The sequence below is a fragment of the Leuresthes tenuis genome, unplaced genomic scaffold, assembly GCF_036924035.1.
Source record: "Leuresthes tenuis unplaced genomic scaffold, fLeuTen1.0.hap1 SCAF_8, whole genome shotgun sequence".
Classification (NCBI taxonomy): Eukaryota; Metazoa; Chordata; class Actinopteri; order Atheriniformes; family Atherinopsidae; genus Leuresthes; species Leuresthes tenuis.
Genome location: NW_027325362.1, coordinates 20,338,703 through 20,362,828, shown reverse-complemented (window position 1 = coordinate 20,362,828; position 24,126 = coordinate 20,338,703). Strand labels below are relative to the sequence as shown.

The 24,126-nt window shown below is 44.1% G+C and overlaps 3 protein-coding genes across 9 annotated transcripts in view; 1 reads left to right on the top strand and 2 right to left on the bottom strand.

Annotated features, from left to right (window-relative positions):
* fhip2a (FHF complex subunit HOOK interacting protein 2) overlaps positions 1-24,126 on the top strand; it is a 57,374-nt gene that overhangs the window by 11,385 nt on the left and 21,863 nt on the right. The gene's annotated exons all lie outside the window — the stretch shown is intronic.
* On the bottom strand, positions 486-19,999 carry srfb (serum response factor b). 5 transcript variants are annotated; one of them, XM_072391314.1, is made up of 8 exons: positions 19,091-19,999; positions 14,918-15,184; positions 6,053-6,293; positions 3,091-3,255; positions 2,700-2,810; positions 2,113-2,310; positions 1,894-1,995; positions 486-1,381 (listed from the first exon to the last, which is right to left on the bottom strand). In XM_072391314.1, exons 1-8 carry the CDS (start codon positions 19,739-19,741, stop codon positions 1,344-1,346), a joined length of 1,773 nt encoding a protein of 590 aa, XP_072247415.1. In that variant the 5' UTR covers positions 19,742-19,999; the 3' UTR covers positions 486-1,343. The 5 variants fall into 5 exon arrangements, with proteins under 5 accessions (XP_072247415.1, XP_072247416.1, XP_072247413.1 ...); XM_072391315.1 differs by having other exon boundaries at positions 1,919-1,995; positions 14,951-15,184; XM_072391312.1 differs by having other exon boundaries at positions 1,919-1,995; positions 19,091-19,998.
* The window catches only part of ptk7b (protein tyrosine kinase 7b), a 59,581-nt gene continuing 57,623 nt past the window's right edge, over positions 22,169-24,126 (bottom strand). For all 3 annotated transcript variants that reach the window (XM_072391308.1, XM_072391309.1, XM_072391310.1), the window contains one exon: positions 22,169-24,005. In XM_072391308.1, the coding sequence (XP_072247409.1) occupies positions 23,845-24,005 (161 nt within the window). In that variant the 3' untranslated portion in view covers positions 22,169-23,844. The remainder of the gene's footprint in view (positions 24,006-24,126) is intronic.

Genomic DNA, 24,126 nt, shown 5'->3' with positions numbered 1-24,126 from the left:
AAAACAAAGAGTGCTTCCACGTGAGATTCAACTCTTTACAGCCTCTTGCTGCTGCTAATGTGAGGTTTAGTTTTGAACTTATTCAGCAAAAACCTCGTTGAGGCTCTCGGGTCAAATATCAGCCGACATGTCGGCTGTACTCGTATTTCTGTCCGTGAACACTGAAGTAAATATTGATGGCACGATGATCACGATTGCCGTCACGTCGTCATAGTTTTAACACCTGAAGGTGTCAGATCCGCGCTCCACTGGGACGTGTCGCACGCAGAACTGATGCCAAGGATGGTGCCACCTGCAGCTGAACTGAAACTTTCCCTTTCGTGCAGGATATAAAACGGCAGTAAATCCTAACGCTCGTACGCGTGTACGTTTGGTGACTCAGCAAAGCGGACTTGGAAGTCCTGCAAATGTTCCAATCAAAAAAGAAAAAAAAAAAAGAGTTGAGCGTTCTTTCTCCATCTTGCAGTGAAAACTCTCAGACAGTGTGACAGTATATCAATATAAGAAGGTATATTAAATTAATTTACATATACATGTAAATAATTCAGTTTCTTTTATGCAAATCATTGTCATGTACATACAAAACCACTACGTAAAAAAAAAAAAAACTACATGCTGACGCGCAAACTAAACCTGGCTAAAAATACAAGGTATCAATTTCTTTTTAAAAATTATTTACATTTCCAAACGTTTCATCTTCTTTCCTTCCTTCTTTTTTTTTGGTTTGGGGTTTTTTTTTCTTTCTTTTTTCTCCCCAAAGTCTCGAAGCCTCTCTCTCTGCCCCATCTACAAACCCCAGATATGCGTACACAGACACTTGCTCGTGCGCAAACTGCTCACACTGGAACATTCAGACAAACAAATGTCTCTTTGGCTGGTGTGAAGCTGTGGCACCTTGTAGTGTGTGTGTAATTAAACGTTCCCCAAAAAAGGAAAGAAAAAGAAGAAGAAAAAAAAAAAACACTCACACAAAAACATAACACCATCCAACAGCATAGAAAATAGGCTCCAATGATCGATATTGTGATATCTTCTATGCATATATATAGATATATATATATCAATATATATATGATCAAAAAAGTACTTTATACTGTATAAGGGTCTGCCACACATATGCCCTTGATTGTGTATGTATACGTGTGTTCTTAAAAATCACATTCAGAAGAGTGATGTTAAACTTTGTAGGAAGGCATCAATAAATAGAGGTGTGTGTGTGTGTCTGTGTGCGTGTGTGTGTGTGTCTGTCCCTGGATCTGTCGCATTAAACAGCTCCAGCCGTCTGTCAGTCACCCTTCGAGTTCTGTGCTGCGTCCAGATTGACCACCTGGAGCTCCGTCAGGTTACTGCTGCTGCCGCTCGACTGTTGACCAATCACCATCTGGAGCGAAACACAGCCATGTCAGGAGACCACGCATCGGACGGCCAATCGCAAGCCACCACATCACACAACAGCCAGCACAGATCCTGCGGCACCGCCCGCTATTAACCTTGGAGCGCTGTAATGCAACCATGCTCATGTTTTCTTTGACATTTAGCTTGATTACTTTGTAATAATATTCTGTACCGTGGATCCTTATCTGTTATGAACTAATTGGGCCGTATAAAAAATATAAAAATCACACCAAATATAACTTGGCCGCCACGGTAGTTAAACTCCTTGTACATTTGAAAATAAATGCAAATCTCTGGTTTCCATGCATTGCTACTGAGGTGCTTTATTAGCTCTACTGCATGTGTTTTACTACAGGAAACACGATACCAGCTGACCAATACTCATACTAAACGGCAACAGGTGACAACTCTGTGGCCTGTGTGTGCCAGTGCTCTGTTAGGATGCATTAGTGCAGTCAACGTGGCATGCTGGTTGCAGAGGGAATATGAGAGTTTCACTTGTAAAATGCAGATCTTGCCGTACTGGGTGTAGCTGCACTGCTGAGACGGGGATCTGCACCGTGCCAGGAGGTCCCGTGAGGAACACCTGAGGGACAGTACCTGGGAGAGGGCATAACACGGTTGTCATCCAGCAAACTATTCATTTAAAAAAAAAAAACACAACAGAGCCCACATTTGTCATCAGCGGGTATCAGAAGGCGTGGTTCAGGGTCTCACCTGTGTCTTGGGCTTGCGCGTGGGACACCTGCATGGCCGATGTTCCCTGGGAGAAGGCGTTCAGCACGGCCAGCCCTCCGTCAGTCAGTGTTGGCGTGGAGGCGTACATCACTGTGTGGGGGCTGGGGTACATCATGTGACCCGTCACAGATGTTGGCACTGATGAAGTGACAATGGTTGCTGGGAGACTTACCGTTGCTGGAGGGAGAGAAACGACATCACACTGAGGGTAAGAGGCGAGAACACATTTCTGCCAGCAGATGGCGCTTTTTATCGCATTTTAGACTATCTCTTACTTGCTCAATGTGTGGTTGCTTTCTCTTATACATACTGACGCTTGTGCCCTCTTGTGTGTTGCTTTCACACCTCGTGCCTTCGTCTTCTTATCACAAGGAGGTAAATTAGCATTTTCTGATGTGAAAGTCTATTTGCTTGGAGGCATCGTGTTTAAACTGTATGAGCTTTGTGCTCAGTACTTAAAATGTCCCTCCACCATCTGCTGTTTCAACAAACTCTCATTACAATACGTGTTAAGCAAACCTAAAATATAAGCTGTCGGGTCTCTTTTTAGAAAGAATGTGACCTACAGGTGGAGTTTGTGGAGGTGTGGGAGATCTCCGGGCTGCTGTCGCTGTTGGAGGTGGGCTGCGTGTTAGGATGGACCTGGATAGCCTGGAGCTGCTGTGGAACCCCTGCTCCTGGAGACACACAAAGGGCATGAAGCCATCATACACATCACCCATGGAACAACGTCAGCTGCAGCACTATTATGAGGAGGGTGGTGCAGAGAGGGTAGCATATGGTAGCACTGCTTGCTGTAGAAGTCGTTATGCAAGATACATTAGTAAATCTAGCATTAAGTGCATCATTATTAGTCAAGAGGAAACAGCGAAAGCAGTTCTGGCAGCACCAGCTTTGTGAAGATATGACTGATTAGTAAAAGCAGGCAGAGTTGTGGCAGCATGCAGAGCAGATCACCTGTGAGGGAGACAGCAGCAGGGAAGCGGAAGACAGCCTGCTGTCCCTGCTGTGGCTGTGAGGCGGTGGCCAAGGTCTGACCGTGCTGCCCCTGAAGGGCCAAGGAGTGATGCTGCAGCTGGCTCAGAGGAATGGTGGGGGTGCCAGGGGGAAGAGAAGTGCCTGCTGCAGGGGCACGCATACACACACGCACACACACACACACACACACACACACACACACACACACACACACAAGGGTAAGACTAAGAGTGAAAGGATAGTAAAATTAGAAAAAGCGCCATTACCTTAAAAGGGTTATGTGCAAAATGCACCTTTTCATTGATTTTAAAACACAATTACCAGTCCTCAGTGTGCTGAGAGATTTACCAAATATGAGAAAAAAAATATCCCGTTGTTCTATCTTTTTCCACGGATCATGAAGTGTGTTCTCTGAAAGATCAGTGCACGTTTGGAACATCAGATCTACACTTGGATCCACAGTTTCCACATAAGAGTTGCTTCTGCAAATTTCGTCTGCTAATAAAACCCAGAAATGTCTCAGCTACAAAGCTTGCCAAATGCCGTGTAGTTTGCTGCATTGGTAAACACAAGAGTCATCGTGCAATCCTGGCATCTGAGACGCCAAGTTCTGGGTTAATCTGTTTTTGATGGCAATATCCCAACAACAATAAGAAAATCCTTTTAAGAGTTACTGTTCACATCGTTATCATCTGTTGCTCGTCTTTTTCCTGTGTTCACATCTTTATTTCAGCGCAGAAAATTATTATTAAAGTTGTTTTTGGGCATCATTTTTTTTTTCCTGCTGTAAAACAAAGTAAAGGCCCATCCACATCTCCAGCCACCAGCAGATGGCAATGCCTGACCATTTTACTCCAATTGCTGTAGCCAATTCTCTGAACCAGTGAGTTTTGTTTGGTTCTTTTTAATTAGAGAGGCCTTAGTTATGCAAGGTAGCATGCAAGTGTTAGAATCACAACAAGTATTCACTTTTTGTTGTTTTCAACAATATTAGAAATGCAACTCACTTCGACCAACCAGGGCCGACTAGCATCCATGGCTAGGCTATTCCTGCTAGCCACGTGGTGGCTAACAGCAGCTAGCTGGCCTTCGAGACACTTGCAGCTAGCAGGCAAGAGCCAAAGCGGCAAATAGCTAAACCGAATGCCAAGCGGTGCATTTCTAAAATAGCTGAAAGGGAAAAAATATGAACATGTTACCATTCTGATTCTATAGTTTACTAAGTTTGTGTTTACAGTAGCTGTGTTTTTGCGGACATGAATGCTAGCAGCTGCCATAACTTCAGCTATCGCTTGCCCTAGCTTCTCATTTCAAAGGTTCTGCATGACCCATCGACTGTAAAGTTCCACTTAAAGAATTATAAATCATAAAAATAACAAAAGATAAATAAATAACAAGAAAGATCTGTATGGTGCAAAAACTCAACAGGGTACCTTTAATTTGGCTGATGCCTTTATACACGACACTTAACACAATAATGCACAAATTAGTTTTATTTGGGCAACCATGCATGCATGCATATTGAAGTAATTTTCAGGAAATATACAATAAAATCTGCTAATCTCTTTTAAATCCCTCTTGCATTTGGAGATGAAGTACTTTCTTCAGCTGCAATTATTTCATTTCAGAACGTGACTCTGGAGTCACACCCTCACATTTGGTCATATGCTCTATAGGCAGTTGCTGCAATGGGGTGGGCAGGCCCTTTCAAGCTGTCAACTGTGGAGCTTTTGGTGTGGGAGGGTGTGTTGTTCCACCTGGCGCTGCTGCTATGTGCAGACAGGTGGTGAAGAGGAGAAAGCGAGCAAACGCGCGAGCGACAGAGTGAGGGAGAGGGTGAAGAGACGAGGTTGCAGATGGAAGAGAAGGATGGTGGGAAAAAAAAAGGAAAAGGGGAGGGAAAGGGCAGAGGCAATGCCTGGCTGTCCTTCACCTGTTTGTCAGAATGAGTGCCCATTAGAGGGCACCATGTGTCTGTCTGTCTGAGCACAGGCAACCAGCAACACACTGCACCAACTAGCAAGTGGCACTGCCAGGAAATATAACAGAATACAGAGATGAGCACTGGGCATTTTCACCTCGTGGTAAAAACAACAGACATCAGAAAAGATTGCACCGGTCAGCGTCTGTGTGTAACACACCTTTTTATGTTTTACAGAGCCGAGTCGGCAGCACAGACAGTGTGCGATATTTAACTATTAACGTCTGAAATTCTATTATGTCTCATTCCTCTGTGTCCTCTTGGCACCCTTTGGCTTCTAGTCATGGTCCCTAAATGTAGACGCAAAATTTCCCTTAGAAAAAAAAAATGCATAGTGTAATGAATAATAAATGGAAAGCCAATTTAGAAAGACTTTAGGGGTTTCCAAATCAGAAACTGCTGGCCTTCAGTCCGAGTTGATGAGGTGAAGTGTGTCTGTGGAGTCCTCCTTAATGAAGGGTCATGTCTAGTTCAGGACCACGCTGACACAAAGGATCCGACTCCACAAAGTACACCTCAATTATAATTTCAGCACAAGCCACCGATCCTTCATTGAATATTCATGACTAATTATGGGCCTTGTTCATGGGCTCTCTTTTGCCAGGTCTATTGTGTCCCTCTCACCTAATTATTCCTGTCCCTAAGTGACAATCAAAGGCAGGGCCAGTCGCCAACAGACGTGGCTCCCCCGGATACTGTGGGCTTTGTAAAACCCAAGGGCTCCGAGTCTTGGTGAGCTGCTGTGTGATGTAAACAGCTCAGAGGCACGACCGTCCTAAGATGACGGCGGAGGTCGCGCCACGATGCCATTCAAATTCTAATCAGCTAATAAGCTTGACAACACGGTGGCATCAACAAAAGATGAAGTGACAGTATGAGGGTGAGACAAACAAACCGTAAAGAGAATAGAAGAGCTGGATGTTGAGGACATGACACGGCATGTTTTTCTGCTCTACGTACCAGGCATGAAAGTGAAGCCACCGGGCAGCTGCATGACTCCCGTGGAGCCGCCAGCAGTCTTGAGGACAGTTCCATTTGCGCTGATGTTGCTGTTGGCCGAGACGGGGGCCAGGTAGTTGGTGATGGGAAACGAAGGTCCGCTGCTCACCTGCATGGTGGTGGATGTGGTGGGTACTGTGGACTGGGCGCTGCTGGTCGTGCCCGGTAGGCTCGCGACAGTGAACGTCGGCTTAAGTGTGTCCTGTGGGAGAAACCAACCCGAAGCTCGTCAACATAATGAACAACACTACAAATCCCCTACACAACATGCCAATCCAGCAGCAGGGTGGTTTCAGTCAGAAGCTTCTTCATCGCTGCTGCAACACGCAATGACGCTCTAAAAAGGACTTTTTCTTGATATTTCTGATTTTAACTTGGTCCTCGACTCATGCAGTCGTACGAGTGTTATGGTAAAGAAACGGATTTTAATGCAACCCAACATTGTCTTTTCTTATTTTCCCCCAACAAGCAAATTGAAACTTTTTGCAAAACCTCACATCCAAGGTTCGTCACCCAAGCTAGAATTTTAAGTGAAACCTGAACTGAAAACTGTTGCTTAAGAAACATTTTTCAATCTGAAACACCAGCACCGGGTCCATACTGCACATACACATAATGCAGCATGTGTAAAAACCTGTTTCACAACGGCTCCTAAAACAACACCATTAACGGAGCTTTGACTCTTTTGAGCAGAGTAGGTGGGAGAGCAGCTTTTAATTCTTGCAGTTTTTCAAGGATCAATGATGCCTGACAGAAACCAGAGCAGGTTTTAATAGTCACAGGGCAAATGGCATAAACAAGCTAGAGAAACAGGCTGGGACCCCTCTAATTGCATCCATGTGTAAGATACTAAGCAGTGCAGGGAGCGTTTTCCTAAAGGATCCCATTTCCATGTCAAACAAGAGCAAACTTTTGAGGGATTTCAGTGTTGGATGGCTACTCAGGGCTAACTTAAATGTTTTTCTGTAATCCCAGAGAGAGCTAATCTCTTCTTTTGAGCACACTAGAAACATGACTGTGCAACCTCTGAAAGCCGTCACCTGAACACTCAGCACTGTCCATTCATCTCTGCTCATTTATCTCGTGATTCTAACCCAGCTGCAGCTCAATCCGACTCCACTGAAGAGCAAGAAAAACCATCACTTTTACACTCCTGTTGTTTTTTCGTGTTACCGCGTGACGTCACATCTCAGTAACAGGGCAAAGAAAGCAGAAAAATGAGATGATAAAAAAGGACATGAGACGTAGCATCACACCATACGCTAATGTGAGAGGCCATTGAACAGCCGAGCAGGATGTGTTGGTGAGTGGGCTGCATGATGAGAGCGGAGTAGGCGTTCGGCTGAGAATATAAAGCAAAACGAAACCCACGATGCCTGTGACTACACGCTTACGCCAACACTTATCGCATGATACTAATGATCTTTAATAGCAGGATGGGAATAAGGCGACATATTATCTGGCATTTACTTCTGCGGGATCAGTGTTCTTTGAGGGTCTAGTTCCAGGTCATTAAACCCAAATTAAAAAAAAAAAAAAAAGAAAATGTACAAAGCATAAAATAAGCTACAATGGTGTCCGAAAGCATAAGTTTTCTGAACCTCAAGGACCAAAAGTTGAGTTAAAGGTGAAATTAAGAGTTAGAGGTTCTGGGACAACCAGATGTGAGTTTTAAATGAACAGAAATCTTTCAAATTCTGGTCTGTACAACCTACGTTTGTACAAGTGCTGAATGGTACAAACAAAGGAGATCTCCGAGGACCTCAGAAAATGAGTTGTTATTGCTCATCGAACCAGAATAAAGGTACGAAAGTGTCTCTATGGATCTACAGGCAGGCGGTTTGTGCTGAAATGGAGAAGATTCAAGAACACCGTCACCCTTCCTCGGAATGGATAGATCAAAGATCACTCCGAGAGCAACATGTGCAATAGTCAGCAGGGTCATACAAGGATCCAGGAGAACTATTAATACACTGAAGTCTTTTCTCGCATTGGTTAATGTCCACGTTCATAAGACCAGGAGAGCACCGAACAACGATGATGCACAGGGGTGCAAGGAGAAAGCCACTGTTCTCCATCAGAAACACCAAAGTCCATCTGCAGTCTAAAAGGAGATCACGTGACAAACCAGAAGCCTGTCAGAAAACAAAAAAAAAAAAAACCTTTTATGGATAGAGGAGTAGTACTGAAAACAGTAGGTTTCAGCTCAAGAACCTTATCAAACTGGAACATGTTGGTATTACTGTCATGGTTTAGACCGGTTTCATTGCATCAGGACCAGAAGGGCTTGTCAACATTGCCCATGAACTGAATCTAATGGCAGAGTGGGTCACGCAGCGAGCCATCAATACTTATCGCTAAAAAAAACTTAATTAATTAATTAATTAGGTCAGTGTGTTGGAACGGCCAAGTTGAATACTTGACCTTAATCGAAAAAAAAAAAATAAAATGTTGTGGAAGGATCTGAAGCAAGAAGTTCATGTGAGGACACCCTCTGACATGTTAGAGATCATCTGTACAGAGGAACAACAGGAAATGTTTGGTTGCACTTACTGATGCACAGAAGCTTCACTCCTAACAAGGCCCTCAGAAAAAGACCCTATATGCATATAATGTGTTTATCACTAACTTATCCTTTTTTTTACTGAGGTGAAATTGCAATCGAAACCTTGGAAATCACTGGGAAAGAGTCCCAGTGTAATTTGCTCTTTGTCACTCATTTGAGGGCAACCTTTTGAATATTTAAGGTTGTAACCCCATTTGTTTTTACTTCCAGGGCTGGATCACATTGCTCATAAAAATGAGCTAAAAAATAAAAAAAAGGTTGAGGGTTTGCCTGAACCGCAGGTCCTCTGAGGGACATTCGTTCTGTGACTGTATTAGAATCCAGCCGCAGAGCTGGGACAAAGCTATCTGAAAATGCAAAACCCTCGAAAGCAGTATAACCGAAGAGGTGAGAGATTAATACAGGTCTAGTGTCTGGGAACGCAGCCATGTGTCACATTAGGTAGCGTGACTACCTGAGAGAGCACGTTACTGAAGTTTAAAGCATCGTAAGCTTCAAAATCCTTGGAAAAAAAAAAAAGAAAGTCATCATTGATAACAAAAAGGTCCACATAGAACCAAGTGACACTATCTTGCTTTGACGAAGCACTATTGGTTTTTATATGTGACTGATTACATGGGTGAGAGGTGGAGGATCCAGCATGGACTCTGCTGATAAGGCCTTGCTACGACAGACTGCTATGCAAACATGTAAATGCAGCTACTGTAAGGATCAGCTCCCCAGCTACAGCCACACCGCAGTCCCCTCAAATCTTAATGTTCGTGATGTGAAATGAAAGTTTAATTTTAACTCACTGAAATAAAAATAAAACGCGAGATGAATAAATCATCCAGCAGTACCACCGTTGCAGCCGAGTCTTCAATAAGGGCACATAATGGATAAGCAGGTGCTGTCCATTACAACCAGCTGAGAATAATACCTACAGAACCAACACACACGCTCAGCTGCTCAGTTCGAGGTTCTGCCGAGGGGCTCCGTCAGTCCAAGGTCCTTTACCTCTTTAGTTAAACAGCAGCTCGAGCTTCAGAGGGGGAGGGACAAACAGATTACTAAGTTGTTCTGCCCTCTCAACGAAACAGGAAAACTGGATACATTTACACAACAATGTATTAGCCCTTTACAGTCGAGTCATCACTCCTGTCATTCATCACCGAGTGATGGCTGATAATCGCAGACGGCGCATAACGCGGCCACCTCTTCACACTCCCCGGAGAATTCCCCAATTAAGGTTTACTATATCTAAACAACACAACTGGCACTGGGGTTACATGTGGAGCGGCACGTCCTCACAGCAGGGACAAAAATCTTTACCATTATGGCAGAAGTGAAAGAGGGAACAAAAAAAATGATACAACAGAGCAGAGTGTCACTTCTTAGTCTGTGTGAAGCAGGCTCAGCAGAGTCAGACCTGTGCGAGGTTGTTTCAGCACAGGGGACAGGATAGGGGTGAGAGTACAAACAGCTGAGGGCACAGACAGCTGGCTGGAAACCCGAGCACCTCCAGGGGGACTTAACCCCTTCCAGGCCAGATGAGGCAACAGGGGGCTACAAGTACTGACAAACACCAACTGATACCTTTCAGTTCTCACAAAATGATTCTGCTCCTGTAACAGACTGAGACGCTCATTCTGGTACTATAGTTTAAAGACGGCTCACAAGGTCATCGCGTTCCGGTTTTTAAAGAACTGCACTGCTCGGTGAAGAAAGGAACATCTGCGCTTGCTTTGAAGTCGTCTCCCTACTGAGGTCCAACAAGGACAGAGTTTGGCTTCAGAAGGTGCAGCCTGTTTGATCAGTCTGCTCTAAACCTGTGTGGCGACTCCAGCGTCCTGAAGGCCACTATCTGTGCGACCTACATACAGAGCTTCCACTGACCTACTGCTTTGTTTGACCATCACCCTGCGTCTCCTGTTTAACCTGATAGTCTATAAACAGTGCTGGTGTTCATTTCAGAGTCACGGCAGTGCATCGTAAACATAGACCACCGTGCTGTAATGCATTCTGTCAGACCTGAGGAGAGGCGAGGAGAGGATCATCTTTGTGAATTAAGTCAAAACCTGGAATCCACATCCCCCTCATGTCCTGTCCACCCCGCTGCTGCTCTAAGTGAACTTTTACACAATAGAACATCATATCATTCCTGATAAGAAAAAAGTAAACCACCATCCTCCCAATACAGCCATTTTGACCAACAAAAGTCATTTCTAAGCAAAAAAAAATCTAACTTTATGCATTTCTCGTTTTTAATTTGAAGAACGAGCGACTTTTTGGTCGTAATTCATATATTTTGAGCTTTTAACAGTATCCCATCTGAAGTTTTTTGAAAAACTGTCTTACAATCACAGAATTCTTATGGCATTACATTTTTTTGCATAGACTGAGATATATATATATATATATATATATATATATATAGGTCTGTATCAGCTCCAGAGACATTGGCTGAAAGTTTTACAAACTCAGTGGTTGCCTTAGGTTTTTGTAAGTTTTAGCCCAGCTTACCTTTTTAAATCATCTCTCATTTCAAGCCTCAGCTCTGCTCACCACACTCAAATCTAAGCACGCCGCTTTTGTTTTATCGGGTACCAAAACGTAGCAAATGATGTCAAAACTTTATAGTCGAGCGAGCGGAGGGCTGAGTCATCTGGAATAAGCAATGAATCCTCTGCACAGCGATGTTCTCACTGAGAGCGTCCTCCTTAACAAGCCATGCAATCCATTTTACAAGACGGAGACGCTATTCCAACGCCAGAAACGGACATCAGAAGTTTACTGCGTTCTGTTCAGATTACAGCGATCAGGAGACGGATATCAGTAAACAAACTTCACAGGAACAATGTTCTTGTAACTCTTTGAGTTTCAATTCACTGGTTTCTGTATCTTTGCGCAGTTGTTTAATGTTATGTACATTGAAAAGGAATTTTTTAAAAATCCTCCTCCTAATACTCACAGACAAGGACATTGTTTTAAAGATGGAAAACTAAAGAGAGTCAATAAAAAAAGAGATAAACACAAATGATTTCCTATTCACGAGGGATTAGTCATTCCAAATTAAAGGTGACAACTGGCAGGTTACTGCAGTGTAAGTCAGAGAGCCCATTGTGTGGTTTACTGGTGGCTGGCCCTCATCTAATCTCCCATTTGCTGGCTCCCATCTCCCAGTCTGTCACCCTGCCAGCAACATGGAATTTGCAGCTCCATTTGGGACTGCTAAAAAAGGCAAGGCAGCCCAAGTGGAGGAGGTGCAGCCAATGGCGGCTGACCTGTCCAGTTGCTTGCTGTAAAATAAAGGGGGGAGAAGGGGGGGAGGGTTGGGGCTGCGTGACATAACGCCGCCTTGCTCCCTCTCCAAAACAGCCAACATGCTCCATGCGCATTTATTAATGTGCAATGTAGTGAATAATTAAGTTGTTCAATCCATCAATAGGCGTTTCCAGCACCAAACTGCAGGGGAAGCAGTCATGCCAGCAGTTGCTCAGGACAAAGGCCTGAAAGTTTCCTGGTTGCTTTTACTTGGCAAAGACACAAATGACAGAGCAACAGATAAACTTCAGCAGGATTTTAACAGCAATGACACAGAGCACGAGCAGAGGGGAGGATGGAGGGAGAGGGATGAAGTAAGGGAGGAAAGGACAGAGAAAGTGAGGGAGGGATGAGGGGAAAACCAGAGGAGACTGACACTGAGAATTCAGCTAAGATAGATGCTTTAAGCAAGCATGAGTTGTGGGATTTGCTATCCCCATCCAAAAATAACCCAAAAAGCATAAAAACATCTGTACTGTAGGCATGTCCAGTAATAGGAATCAGCTATAAACAATCTAAGTGTCCGTTGAAGGATGTACTGAAGGCACAATAAGCAGCGGGCCGGGCCCTCTCTGATGGCGTTTTCTCATGCATCCTAGATTTTCTCCATCCTACCTCATTCACCTCTATTTTTGACATTACATTTCCCAGAATTCCTTTCAACAGCCCTCAGAGAACAGTCTTGAAACCTCTCCTTCAGCTGTTGGTTTTGTGTCTACGGACAGAGCAGTAACAACCGAGCAGTGAGGACTTGCCACTCATCAATCTTAACACGTTATCTTAAGATTCCTCTGTGCTCAATTAAAGGCACTTTAACCAACCAATTCTGCCCTGTGTGACAGCTGGAATTGCACGTTGACTGATGCGTCTACAGCCAGCTCATTTTAGTGAAAGGTGCAAGAGAGATTTCCAAGGCAGCCACCTTGGTTTTACCATAAAACAACTCGGATGGAAAGATTGACAACAAACAGCTAATGATTACTGCCGGAAAAGAAACTGTTGATAATTTAGCAGACAACTTATCTGAAACTAGTTTCTGTCAAACTACTGCATCCATGATATTGAACAATGCAGGACGCCCTTGTCAGCCGAGTATCTAAAAGGATTCATGTGTCCCTACACGCAGCTGGAAACCAATAAGCTACGACATGGTTACAGCTCTTGACAAAATTCTCCTACCACAACCTCCAAAGCGCATAAATTAAAGTTGCCTTCAAGGAGTTCCCAGTCTTAAAGATAAGCAAAATATTCTATGCAAACAGCACCAAATCATGTCTACTTCACTTATTGCCAAAGTCAAAAAGTTCTCCACTCCCCCCCCCAACAGCCACTGCTAACCTTGAGTTGTTTAGACTAGCTTGGACTGTATGCATGACATACTACTCTCATATTGGATAGTGTCCAGATGCTGCAGACGTAGCAAACACACAGTGAACCGACTGCACTGAAACTTCTCCGAAAAACTATCTACCTGCCACGTCCGAGCCATAAAAGCTCTGATCCTGGCGTGGATCACTCGAGCATCACCGCACGCCACCTAAACAGATGCCACGTGAAATGGGACGAAAACTATTGCTCAACGGTTTCCATTGCACGCGCTCATATCTGCATCCATACCTCCCCTCCATATCACTAAATGAGAGGTTGTGGGGGTGGGGGGTGAGGGGGGGTGAAATCACAGGACTCCAAAGACAGCTGCAGCTTATAAGGAATGTGAGGGGCCTCAGCCAAGACTGCAGGCAGGGAAACCATACCATATATGGCAACAGAGGCAGAATCTAATTTTTATCAATGAGCAGAGCGGGCATGAGAGTGGCTTAACATGCAAAGGTTGATCTCCCATCCTTGACGAAGTATGGTACGCGTTAGTTAGCGCCTGTAAAAACAGCATGCGGGCAAACGGGCCTGCAAGTGTCCGTCTTCAAAGGGGCAAGCTTAAGCTGTGTAAACAGTCGGGGGAATCTCGGTGTGCAGCACGTGATTGCACAAAAGTGTGAACAGTGAAGTGTGTCTACGGAGAAATTTATTGCTTTATCACATTTTCAGATCGCTAAAAAAAATAATAATAAACCACTTGCAGTGATGTGGGAAAAGGGACACAAACGGCAGGTTTCTCGTGGGATGAGAACACGCCGCACTATTAGCTAAGAAGTAACTTTTAGAAGAGATTCAGATTCTGTTCAGCAGTTTTATTCAACCTTTTTGAGCGTAAAATTCCAAGATTTGAGAAGGTACCAGCTCTGTTTAAGTATCTTAAAGTGTGATCCGCGAACATAAGAAAGCTCCATCCCAAAATCCAACATAAACAGTCAAGGCCTCCATGTAGCAGGCTGCATGTTTCTCCTCCTAACACAGGCCAGACCTGCAGTGATTTATCTTTAGGTGTTGTGAGGTTTCCCTGGGTGAGAGGTCAGATAGGTAACGTGTGGATGACTCCCCTCAGAGGACAGGGATCACTGTCCTCATCTTATCTGGCTCTTCCTTTAGTTTTTACTCCTTTGAGGGTCTACAGAGACCTTTTGGTTTCAATAAAAAATGGTTTCAGAACCTAAAAACGAGCTTAAACCAGAAACCTCACATCAAACAGACAAAAGCTAAAAACTGTGTTTACAATAGCATTTTTTTTTTCCTACAGCTGCTCGTGGGTTTGATTTATTTGCTATCCTTGTATGCTGGCCTTTTCTGGCAAGATTTCCCAATATATTCATTAGTGACTCTCTCCTGTGCTTTATCAGTGCTTTTCAAGACTCACTCTGCAATTCATGACTCCATTAGAGAGCAGACAGAGGGTGAGTCACAGAGAGAGGAGCCCAAGAACCATTGTTGCTGATCACAGAGGAGATGCACTGAATTAGGAGCAATCAATTATAGGGTTTCACTGCAGCAGCCTTAACATTATCTTTCCAAAGACACCAATTTTATGCTTAATTTTCAGCGTGACCACTTCTTGTTCTCACCTTTGTGTCACCCATGCTCTCTGACTCAGACACCTGGTAGGTGAGGTCCGTCTCCTCGAAGCCCGTGGCGCTCATTCGCTGGTCCATGGAGGGGTCGGAGCGGGGTGGCGAATCCGGCGAGTTGAGGCATGTTTGGATCAGGGCTTTGCCCGTTTCGCTGGTGATCATGGGCTGCAGTTTCCGAGTGGCGAAAGTGTACACGTGGCCCGTTTCACTGGCCACGAGCAGCAGAACCTGGGTCCCCGTCAGGGTGGACAGCTCGTAGGCCTGGTGAGAGATAAATAATAAAAACGTAACCATCTGGTCAAGAAAGAGAACAGTTAACCAAATCAGGGCTGCCTTCACGTAACTCACAAATTAATCTCAACCGAGGAAGGAATGTAAGAGATTCCCCAACATGGACCCGTGGAAAAAAGGTAAGAAAACATTAGAACCTATAAATACTCCTGTAGTGACCTGTGACGTATTCCACAAATGAAACTAAAATAACAGAAGATAAGCCTCCCAGAATAGCGAGTGTGATATCGCTGAGAGACAGCCAAGGGCCGGCTTCCAAAGGCAGGGGGGGGGTTATTAGCACCCCTGAGGACAGAGGGCATGAGGAATCATTCTTAAAGCAGAGGTAGCTGGCTGTGAAATGCAAGGCGTCCATCTCAATCTGCTGCCTTGTCATTCATTACACAGCAGGCAGATGCTCACACTCGAAACTCCCCACTGTGAAGGAAAGGAGCACCAAAATCCAACTCAATCCAACACACACACACAACCAAACGCATCCCGATGCTGCACTCGCAGTGAACTCCTGAGAAAGCCTTTTGATTGAGATGAGTCATCAGTTATGTGGAGGATGCTCCTGGTGCTGTGAAGGCACAGTGCCATTACCATCACCTTGGCGCACGCACACAATACAGCGGAGGCTTGCTGACAGATGTGCCATCGTCAGCTGGAGAGCAATACTCTGTCAGACAGAGCGAGCAGCAGATGAATAACACTCAAATTAAAAGGATTTTATTGAGCGGTAATAGAACATTATATTCTTCCAAGTCTTCCTCCCCAGTCTCTCGGCTCTTGGTGATTTTGACCACCATCAGTTCAGTCCTAACTTGCTGGGTACTTGCAGGCTTAAGCCAGTGCCACATTGCACCCGTTTCACTAAAAACATGTACATATGTTGAGCTTTTCTGGTGATTGAAGGAGTTTCTGGCTGGTTGCACGGTCCACCTCAGCGAGTGCTAATGCAGCCTTACAGACGCAGCGAACGACACAGCTCCACTCGTCCTCCTCTGCCGACGTCTCCCTTTATTAACCGTACACCAGCTACAGCGGGGTCTCTAACAGCACAGACTCGTGTTTGGCCAACTTCCAAGACAGAGAAGGACTAATTTGTCAGCTTGAGTCTCCTATATGGCAGCACAAACCAGGCCTACACGATGCTTTAATAAGTTTCCTTGCTCTGCTGGATTTCACATGAACATTGATGGCTGCAGGTGTGGTGCAGTTGCGCTGGTGTCTGAATGTAATTGGCTCCTCTGCCACACTAAATATCTCAGTCGAGCATGTTTATCAAATCACAAAGAAAAAGGGGAAAATTCCCAAACCAAAGCGTGTTTATCTTGAAAAATTCCACAACAAAACAATGGTCCATCGTACTGTTTACCTGCTTTTAGCCATCAGTTACAAACAAAAAGTCCTAAAAGAAGACCGATGCTCATTTAAATCTCTTTAAAAAGGGGCCATATTATGCTGGAGAGGGTTTCTCTGAATAGACAATTGCTAAAATGAAGCCTTTAAGAGGTATGAGAAATACACTACAAAGGAGGTTTATAGCAGATATAAACCTATTCTAGTAAACAGCAGAGATACAGTTAGCAATCTGCTAATTAACAGAATATGGACTCTTTAACAACATCTACAGCAATGACTGAGAGCAAAGCCTCCACTTTACATGAAAAGATGGGTTCAATAACCACGGTTTTAGAAAGCAGCTTGAAGGCATTTCAAGTACTGATTTATTCATTGACAGAAAGTTACAACCATTTTAATGATTGGTTAATTATTGAGGGAAATTCTCGCTAAGGTTTCTGACAGAGCTTCTCAAACTGATTAGGTCATCAGCGGGGGTTTATATAAATGTGCAAACTGAGATACACACCGTGGTTTGGACAAAAAAGAAAAAAAAAGACTATCTGAAGATATCCTCTTTGGCTTTGGGGAAACTAGGGTCAATTTGTCTTCCTTCGACACAATAAGTCACGTGGTCAAAGAAAAGAGGAAATTTCAGAAACAAATCCTCACAAACCTTTAAAAGCAATCCATACATGGACTGAAAGTACCTAACAATACAATGAGCCCCAAAGTAACAGTTGAGGTCAATGAATTTATAACACGACATCTCATAATGGACAAATCCCAGGTGTAAACATTAAAAAAAATAAAAAAATAAATCACAGTGGAGCCAGTTTTAGAGTCTCTGCATTATGCAAGATGGCTATTGTGCTCGGCTTCCTGGTGCACCTAAATGGAATGGGCCCCATTGTTAATGGCATTAACTACACCTGTGCTTCTCCTGCTGTGAAATGATAAAATGTCTGCTGGAAAAAGACAGCTAAGTGGGTAAAGCTAGAGTATGGGCATAATTAGAAACAAACCCTTCTCAAGACACATAATGGCAAAAACAAACTGAGGTAACAACGTATACTATGCAGGTGTTTGGAGCCACATAACCCAAAACGTATATGGGGGGGGCGCAATACAGGCATCCTCTTTGCCCACTGCACCCTTCCAAATGAAGCTGGGTTCATCCTAGACTGAGACCAAACTACTATGAATCTTCCCACTCCACCCACCTGTCAGTTTTATGTGATGGCTGGCACAGTGTGGGCAACATTTTCAAAAAAAAAAATCTCCATCCCCTCATTGTGGCAAATAGTGTTCATGTTGCCAAGAGCCTACATAAAGACACCTCAGTTTCCACGACAACAGTCTGGGATACATAAGAAAAAAGGGAAAAAAAGTGAGAGAGAAACACAGCAGAGTACACAGAGCTTTGAAGAGACACGGGGACAACTGAAAATTCTTCCGACTGCAATAAAGCTCAGCTTATAAGTCTTTGTGATAAAAAAAACAAACAAAAAAAAAAATACCCTGCTTGTGGTCAACAGATGACCCGATTTCCTGATGATCAACTTTTCATGAGTTTCTGCAAAATAAGAGACGCGTTATTAAGTCAGCGATCGTGTGGGTGGTGGGTGTGCTGTTTGTTTCCCAAGAAGTATTGCTCTGCATCTAGTGGACCGTAAGAGATGTAACCACGACTACCAAGAAGCAACTTCTGTCAGCCAGACTCAGCGAAGAAAACTAAAACCAAGGGATGCTGGTTGCCTGCGTCGAGATGTCCAGTTGCCATAATGCTCGCACAGACAGTCCCCAGCTTCTGTTTGAGTGCTCTCCTGCCATCCTCTGATCCGTTTCCCTGGGGTTTAGTCAGCTGTTGGCACACAGAGCCCACTGCTGCTCACTGCCACATGGCTGCCGCCTGGGAGCAGGGAGGGAAGAGGGGAACAGCCTGTGTGCACCGATGACCACAGAGGGGAACTTTCTTGCAATAGTTGCAGGCTGGTCAGCGAGCAAACCAAGTTGTGCTGCAGGGGGTATGTGTGTAAGAATGAGTGTGTCGGTTAACTGGAAATTTGTATGTGTGAGTGATAGACAGGAGGGGGGTGGGGGGGTGGGGGGGGGGGGTGGAGTGGGTGAGCATGGTCATAAATAGAACTGTCATTTGCTCAGGTCTATTTGCAGCCCAATTGCATGTCATGAATGTCCTGACTTCCTCACAACCACTGAGTCACTTTGTGCCACAACTGTTTTGTCCCAGATGAAATAAAGTGAGACCAGACATGATCCTGGTCAGTGGTACAAATGATCATGTTTCCCCATTATTCAACAATTATTTTGTTTCTTTGTCTTTATGAAGGCTATTATAGCTAATTCCACATGCACCTCCCCTCCCCCCTCCACTGTTTTGATTTTTCATGTTATTAAGGCGCCTCCTTGTCACTGTTAACTCTATGAGTTACTACCTGAGTACAAAGGACATTGTAGATGATCCATTTAATCAACACATAAAGAGAGACTCAAATGTTGCTGTAGCTCCAGAGGCGTCACCTGACTCACCTTCTTCATGATGCCCGTCTTCCTCTTGCTGAAAGTGGTGTACCGTCTCAACTTGTTGTCAATGAATTCCATCTTTATCTTTACGCGCCCACGTGTCTTCTTCCCCGGTTTTGCCCCGGCGACTCCCCCGGACACCATGCCGTAACCTCCGGCAGGTACTCCAACCTCCTGCCCCGTCACCGCAGCTTCCATCTCCCCCCTCTCTCGCTTCACACCTCTCCTGCTGTCCCCGAGTGAACCCACTGGGTCATCATCATCACCGGAGTCAGAGTCATTATCCGAGCCGCTGCACAGTGGAGCGTTCTCCCGGTCCGGGTCGAACCGGGCACCGTGGGGCAACACAACTCCAGTGTTTAACCCCACCATGTTTCCTTGGACGGCGGTCTGAAGAGGGTTCACCCCGGTACCGTTCCCCGGTCTGCCGCCTCTCGGACCCCCTGGACCATTTGCACCCAGCATCCCGACAGCGTCCCTCTCACCCTGTCGCCCTGCAGCACCGGCGCCTTCGCTGACCCCCGGTAAAGCTTGCACTCCTCGAACCAAAACGGGACGAATCCCACTTCCGACAACCCCCGAACCGTGTCCTGTGGTACCCCTGCCTGATGCTGACCCGTTTCCAGATGGTGCCGAACCAGCCTGGCTGGGCAACATTATATTTACTGGACCGAGTTTCTAAACGCCAGCTAAAAAAGCTGAAGCGTGCTGCGTCGCAAGTGGCTTATAAAACGCATACACGCCTGGGCCACAGAATGTAAACAAACCGGGACAGTTGACGCTTTGGAGACTCCGGGAAATTACCGATAAAAACTTTCAAAAGTGATGCTGCCCCCAGGACCCGTCAACCCTGGCTCAGTTTGGTTCATCCTCCTCCTCTATTTCCAAAACTCCGAGCACTTTCTCAAAAAGGAAAGCGCGAAGAGCGTCCTCAATGTGGCTACGCCACGTCACATAGTCCGTATCGTGAACCAAAAATAACGCTAATGTCGGTCTGTTAGTACAGACACACTCATCATAACTTAATTTCTGATGCAATATCTATTTCTTTATGGATCAGAAAAGCATAGAAACACCATATTTTTTAACAGTTTATGCGACAGCGGAGTAATATCACAACCGAGGAACTACTTCCCTCCTTATAAAGAGATACAACGTTTCCTTATTTGGCGCTGTCTCTCCTTATATGGTGAGTCACAGCGTCGCCTATCGATTGGCTGAGGATTATATGAATAGTGTTGTCATTGGTCGATAAGAAACACTCATTAGAATAAATACCAAAATGGTTGCGCTAATGTCAACGTCACCGTGTAAACGCAAGGGACCAAAATAATAATAATAAAAAAAAGTCCACATTTTATTTTCCACAGGTGATACCAAGTCATATCACAAAACATGTTCCTCTCAAGTTTAAATAATGAAATTCATTGCGAGGGTAAACTTTAAGGCTGGCGTTTTGTACAGTACTGTTACTGTAGATAATAACCTACATTTAGATAGATGTGCAAACGACAAGGTTAAGTTCTGATAATTTCTATAGGAAAGGTATGACATTTTTGTTAGTATCATTACTTAACAACTGCAACACCACATTTTAGACCAGAGTAAGGAGTTGTTGGTTTGTTTGAGGTTTTTTTCCTCAGAAACTTGCGTAAAAGTTACAATCAACATGTTATTGTGTCACATAATTGTTCAGCTTTTGCAACGGGGCTTTCCACAGCAGAGGAAGCAGAAAAAGCTCATGTGTTTCCAATATTATTAGTTATGCCAGTGGTTTACTTTAGGCGTCATTGAAGATCTTGACATGTAAGCACTAGGACAGTGACACAAGCTGTCAGTTGAATTCAGACATTGATTTGCCTGGTGAAACATTTCACTTCGTCTTCAGGGAACCGAGGTCTGTTATATCTCTCAGTGCTCTAGATGATGCAGTAAACCCATCTCGCTAGTTCCAATACACAAGTTATGACAAATCCCAAGTATCAGTCTTTGAGATTGGTTTCACACCTAAGATTTGCTGGAACGATACCAGGGAACATTTATTACATGGTGCAGGCTATCATTACCATTAGAGCTGGTAAAAAGCTAGTGTATTAGGGGGGAATGATGTTATGGCTGTATGAAATGAGCTGGAATAACAATAATAAACTAATAAATAGCCGTTATTCCTCAATATGTCTTAACACTGCAATATTTCCAAAGTACATGGGATATTACACCTTAGTAGCCATTTATTTGTACTAAGTGCAGCCTCTTTATTCATCACTATATAGCTACAGCAGACCAGCAAGCTCCCACATAGGCCTCCATATATGCAAAACTCAGTTTACATGATGATCAAGGAAGAACTGAAAAATCTTCACATTTAAAGTTGGTTGTTCAACTAAAGAAAGTCTGATTTTATCTGATTAAAGGAGAGCATTTTCACAAATCCAAGAGAACACTGACGCATGTGGTGAAAATTGTTTTTGATGTACAAAAGGCAATGCTGTCGTTTGCAACTTAACAAATCCAGTGGAAGATGATGAAAAGCTCAAAGGGTGACGTTTAATAAAGAGGAGATACACCACCACCAAGTGGCAAATTAGGGTACTTTTTGGACGGCTGCAACACAGGTTTGCATGTGTATTCCAAGTGATGCGCACTTGCAGAGTTTGAGTATTAACTTGCAGGGACTTGTGTAAGACAGGTAGTCCACATCAGTCAAGATATTATCACATTTGCCATTGTGAACTAACCCAAAGGGTACAGAAGCTGTCGTGCACCTTGTCAGTTATTTTTACTTTTTAGTTGGAAAAACTTGATGAAGTAAATGTAACGTGTCAAAGTGGACAGACACCTCACCTAATTTTCATGTTGACACTTAAAAAAAAAAGAAAAGAAGATGGGTTTAAAATGGTCCCTGTTAGCTACTGCAGCGCCACAAAGTTGAACTGCGAAGCCCATTCGTTGTAATTTAGCAAGTTAAAATTGATCTAAGGAGTTTTTAAACCAAACAAAAGGTGGACAAAATATGCATGAATAAAAAAAAAGACTGAATTTGCCACCAATGGCAAACTACAGTATCAATCACAACACATTGGGTAAAAACACTGTGAACCTTTATTGACAGCAGCATGGATACTTTTGAATATATCTGTGATTACGGTGAACATTTGCTGAAGCAGATTAAAAACAAAAGAGGTCTAGGTGTGAGTGCCTAGCATTCATAAAAACAAAACATTACACTAAAACCATATAAAAAAAAAAAAAAGTTTATAAACAAAGGCCATTGCATTCGATTAGATAATGTAAAAAAAGGGAACTTATTAGGATAATCCTTCATTTACCAGGCACTTAAATGAGTACTGGTGACCTGCAGTCACTCTTTTGACCTCCTTTGTACTTAGCGTTAGCATAGTCAGCTGGGTAACAGGCTGAATGCACACCGAGATGGACTGCGAGAACAAATACCTCACAGAAGTACCTTTCTATTATAAAACATAGTTAAAACAAAACAGGACCTTCATCATAAATAAACAGGCACCTGCGTGTCCCTCTACACAAAAGAAATAAAGAGGGAGATTCTTTTAAGTGAAGTTAGTGCATGGCTTCTACATTATGTACACATTGCCTGGTGTGATGGTCCACTTAGCAAAACTGCACGTAACATTTGGACCAGGACAAAAATTGTGATTGGACCTCTGAGGACATTACATTTGCAGGTTCCACTTGATGATACGCTGAATCCCTGCAACTTAGTTGACATGATGATGTTATTACGGTGTGTGTTCTTACCCATCGGTAGACACAAATAAGCACCTCAAGGTTAATACAACAAAAAAAAAAAAAAAAAAACATTTATAAAAAAAGATATAAAGCCCACACTGGCACAAACTCATCCATTCATTATTCTCCTTGGCTGTAAAACAGAATCTTTTTACATGCTGTTCCTGAAGTCTTACCACAACATGGTTTAGTTTGATAGTGTCAGCAAATCACAAGAGTAACAGTCGACAAACCTTCATGCAAATCTTGTTACACTTCTTGCTTGAATTTAAACTGTAGCACGGAAATGGCTCAGTGCACACAAACGCGCACACTTAGGCAGGGACAATGATGGCCGGGTATCGCCACAAAGGTAACAGAAGCCGGGGAAAAATGAAGCTGACTACATTTCAATTGGAAGCAAACCAGGTGGAATAATCTCACTCATTGCGCTCTTGAATGGTTGGCATCTGGAAAGCCTCAATATTCTCTCTGCTTCTGAGTGAAAACACAGAGGAGAGAAACAGAACCTTACATTTCAGCCGTTTCCTCCACTGATCGGAGCAGGTGAGAGTGCCGTGTCCATCGAGCCCAGGGAGCGGTTGACAGTTAAGCGTGTGTGTGTGTGTGTGTGTGCGTGTGTGTGAGATGGGGTAGAGGCACTGAGGTTTGCGAGGCTCCGTGAATCAAAGTGTCTCGGAGAAAGAGCGTCCGCAGACAGCAGGGTCACAGTGGAACCGCACACAGACTGGAGAGGCTGATTGTCCGTGCTGCGGCTAAGGCTCCTGGCACAGCTCACACGAAGCCGTTCACACAAATATGAGAGCCTTTCCACTTGATATAGCAAAAGAAGTCTCATCCACACTTGGAATTGAAATGCATAAAAAAAAAAAAAGTGTTTTTCTTCAGCCCTCTTCCCTGAAATGTGTAAGACTAATAATCCAGCATCTCTGTCTTTATTTAGGGGGAAGGGGGGGTTCGGTAAAAGTTCCACTCGGTTGTGGGTCATCATCTCAGACTTTGCTGTCAGAAGGCAGCTCCCCCAGGCTGTGGACGATGTCAGTGAAAGAGGGGCGCTCTTTTAGTCCAAGTGCCCAGCAGCGGACCATGAGCTTGTAGATTTTGGAGGGGCATCCGTCCGGAACGGGAAGCTTCAGCTTACCCGTCTTCAGCCCTGCGAGAAAAAGGGTCATTTAACCAGATCAAAGACATCATGATGGGATCTTTCAGACAAATATAAGGACCAACAGGCGCATTTTTCCCCCTTATCCTGCTTTTTGTGTAATGAATCAAAC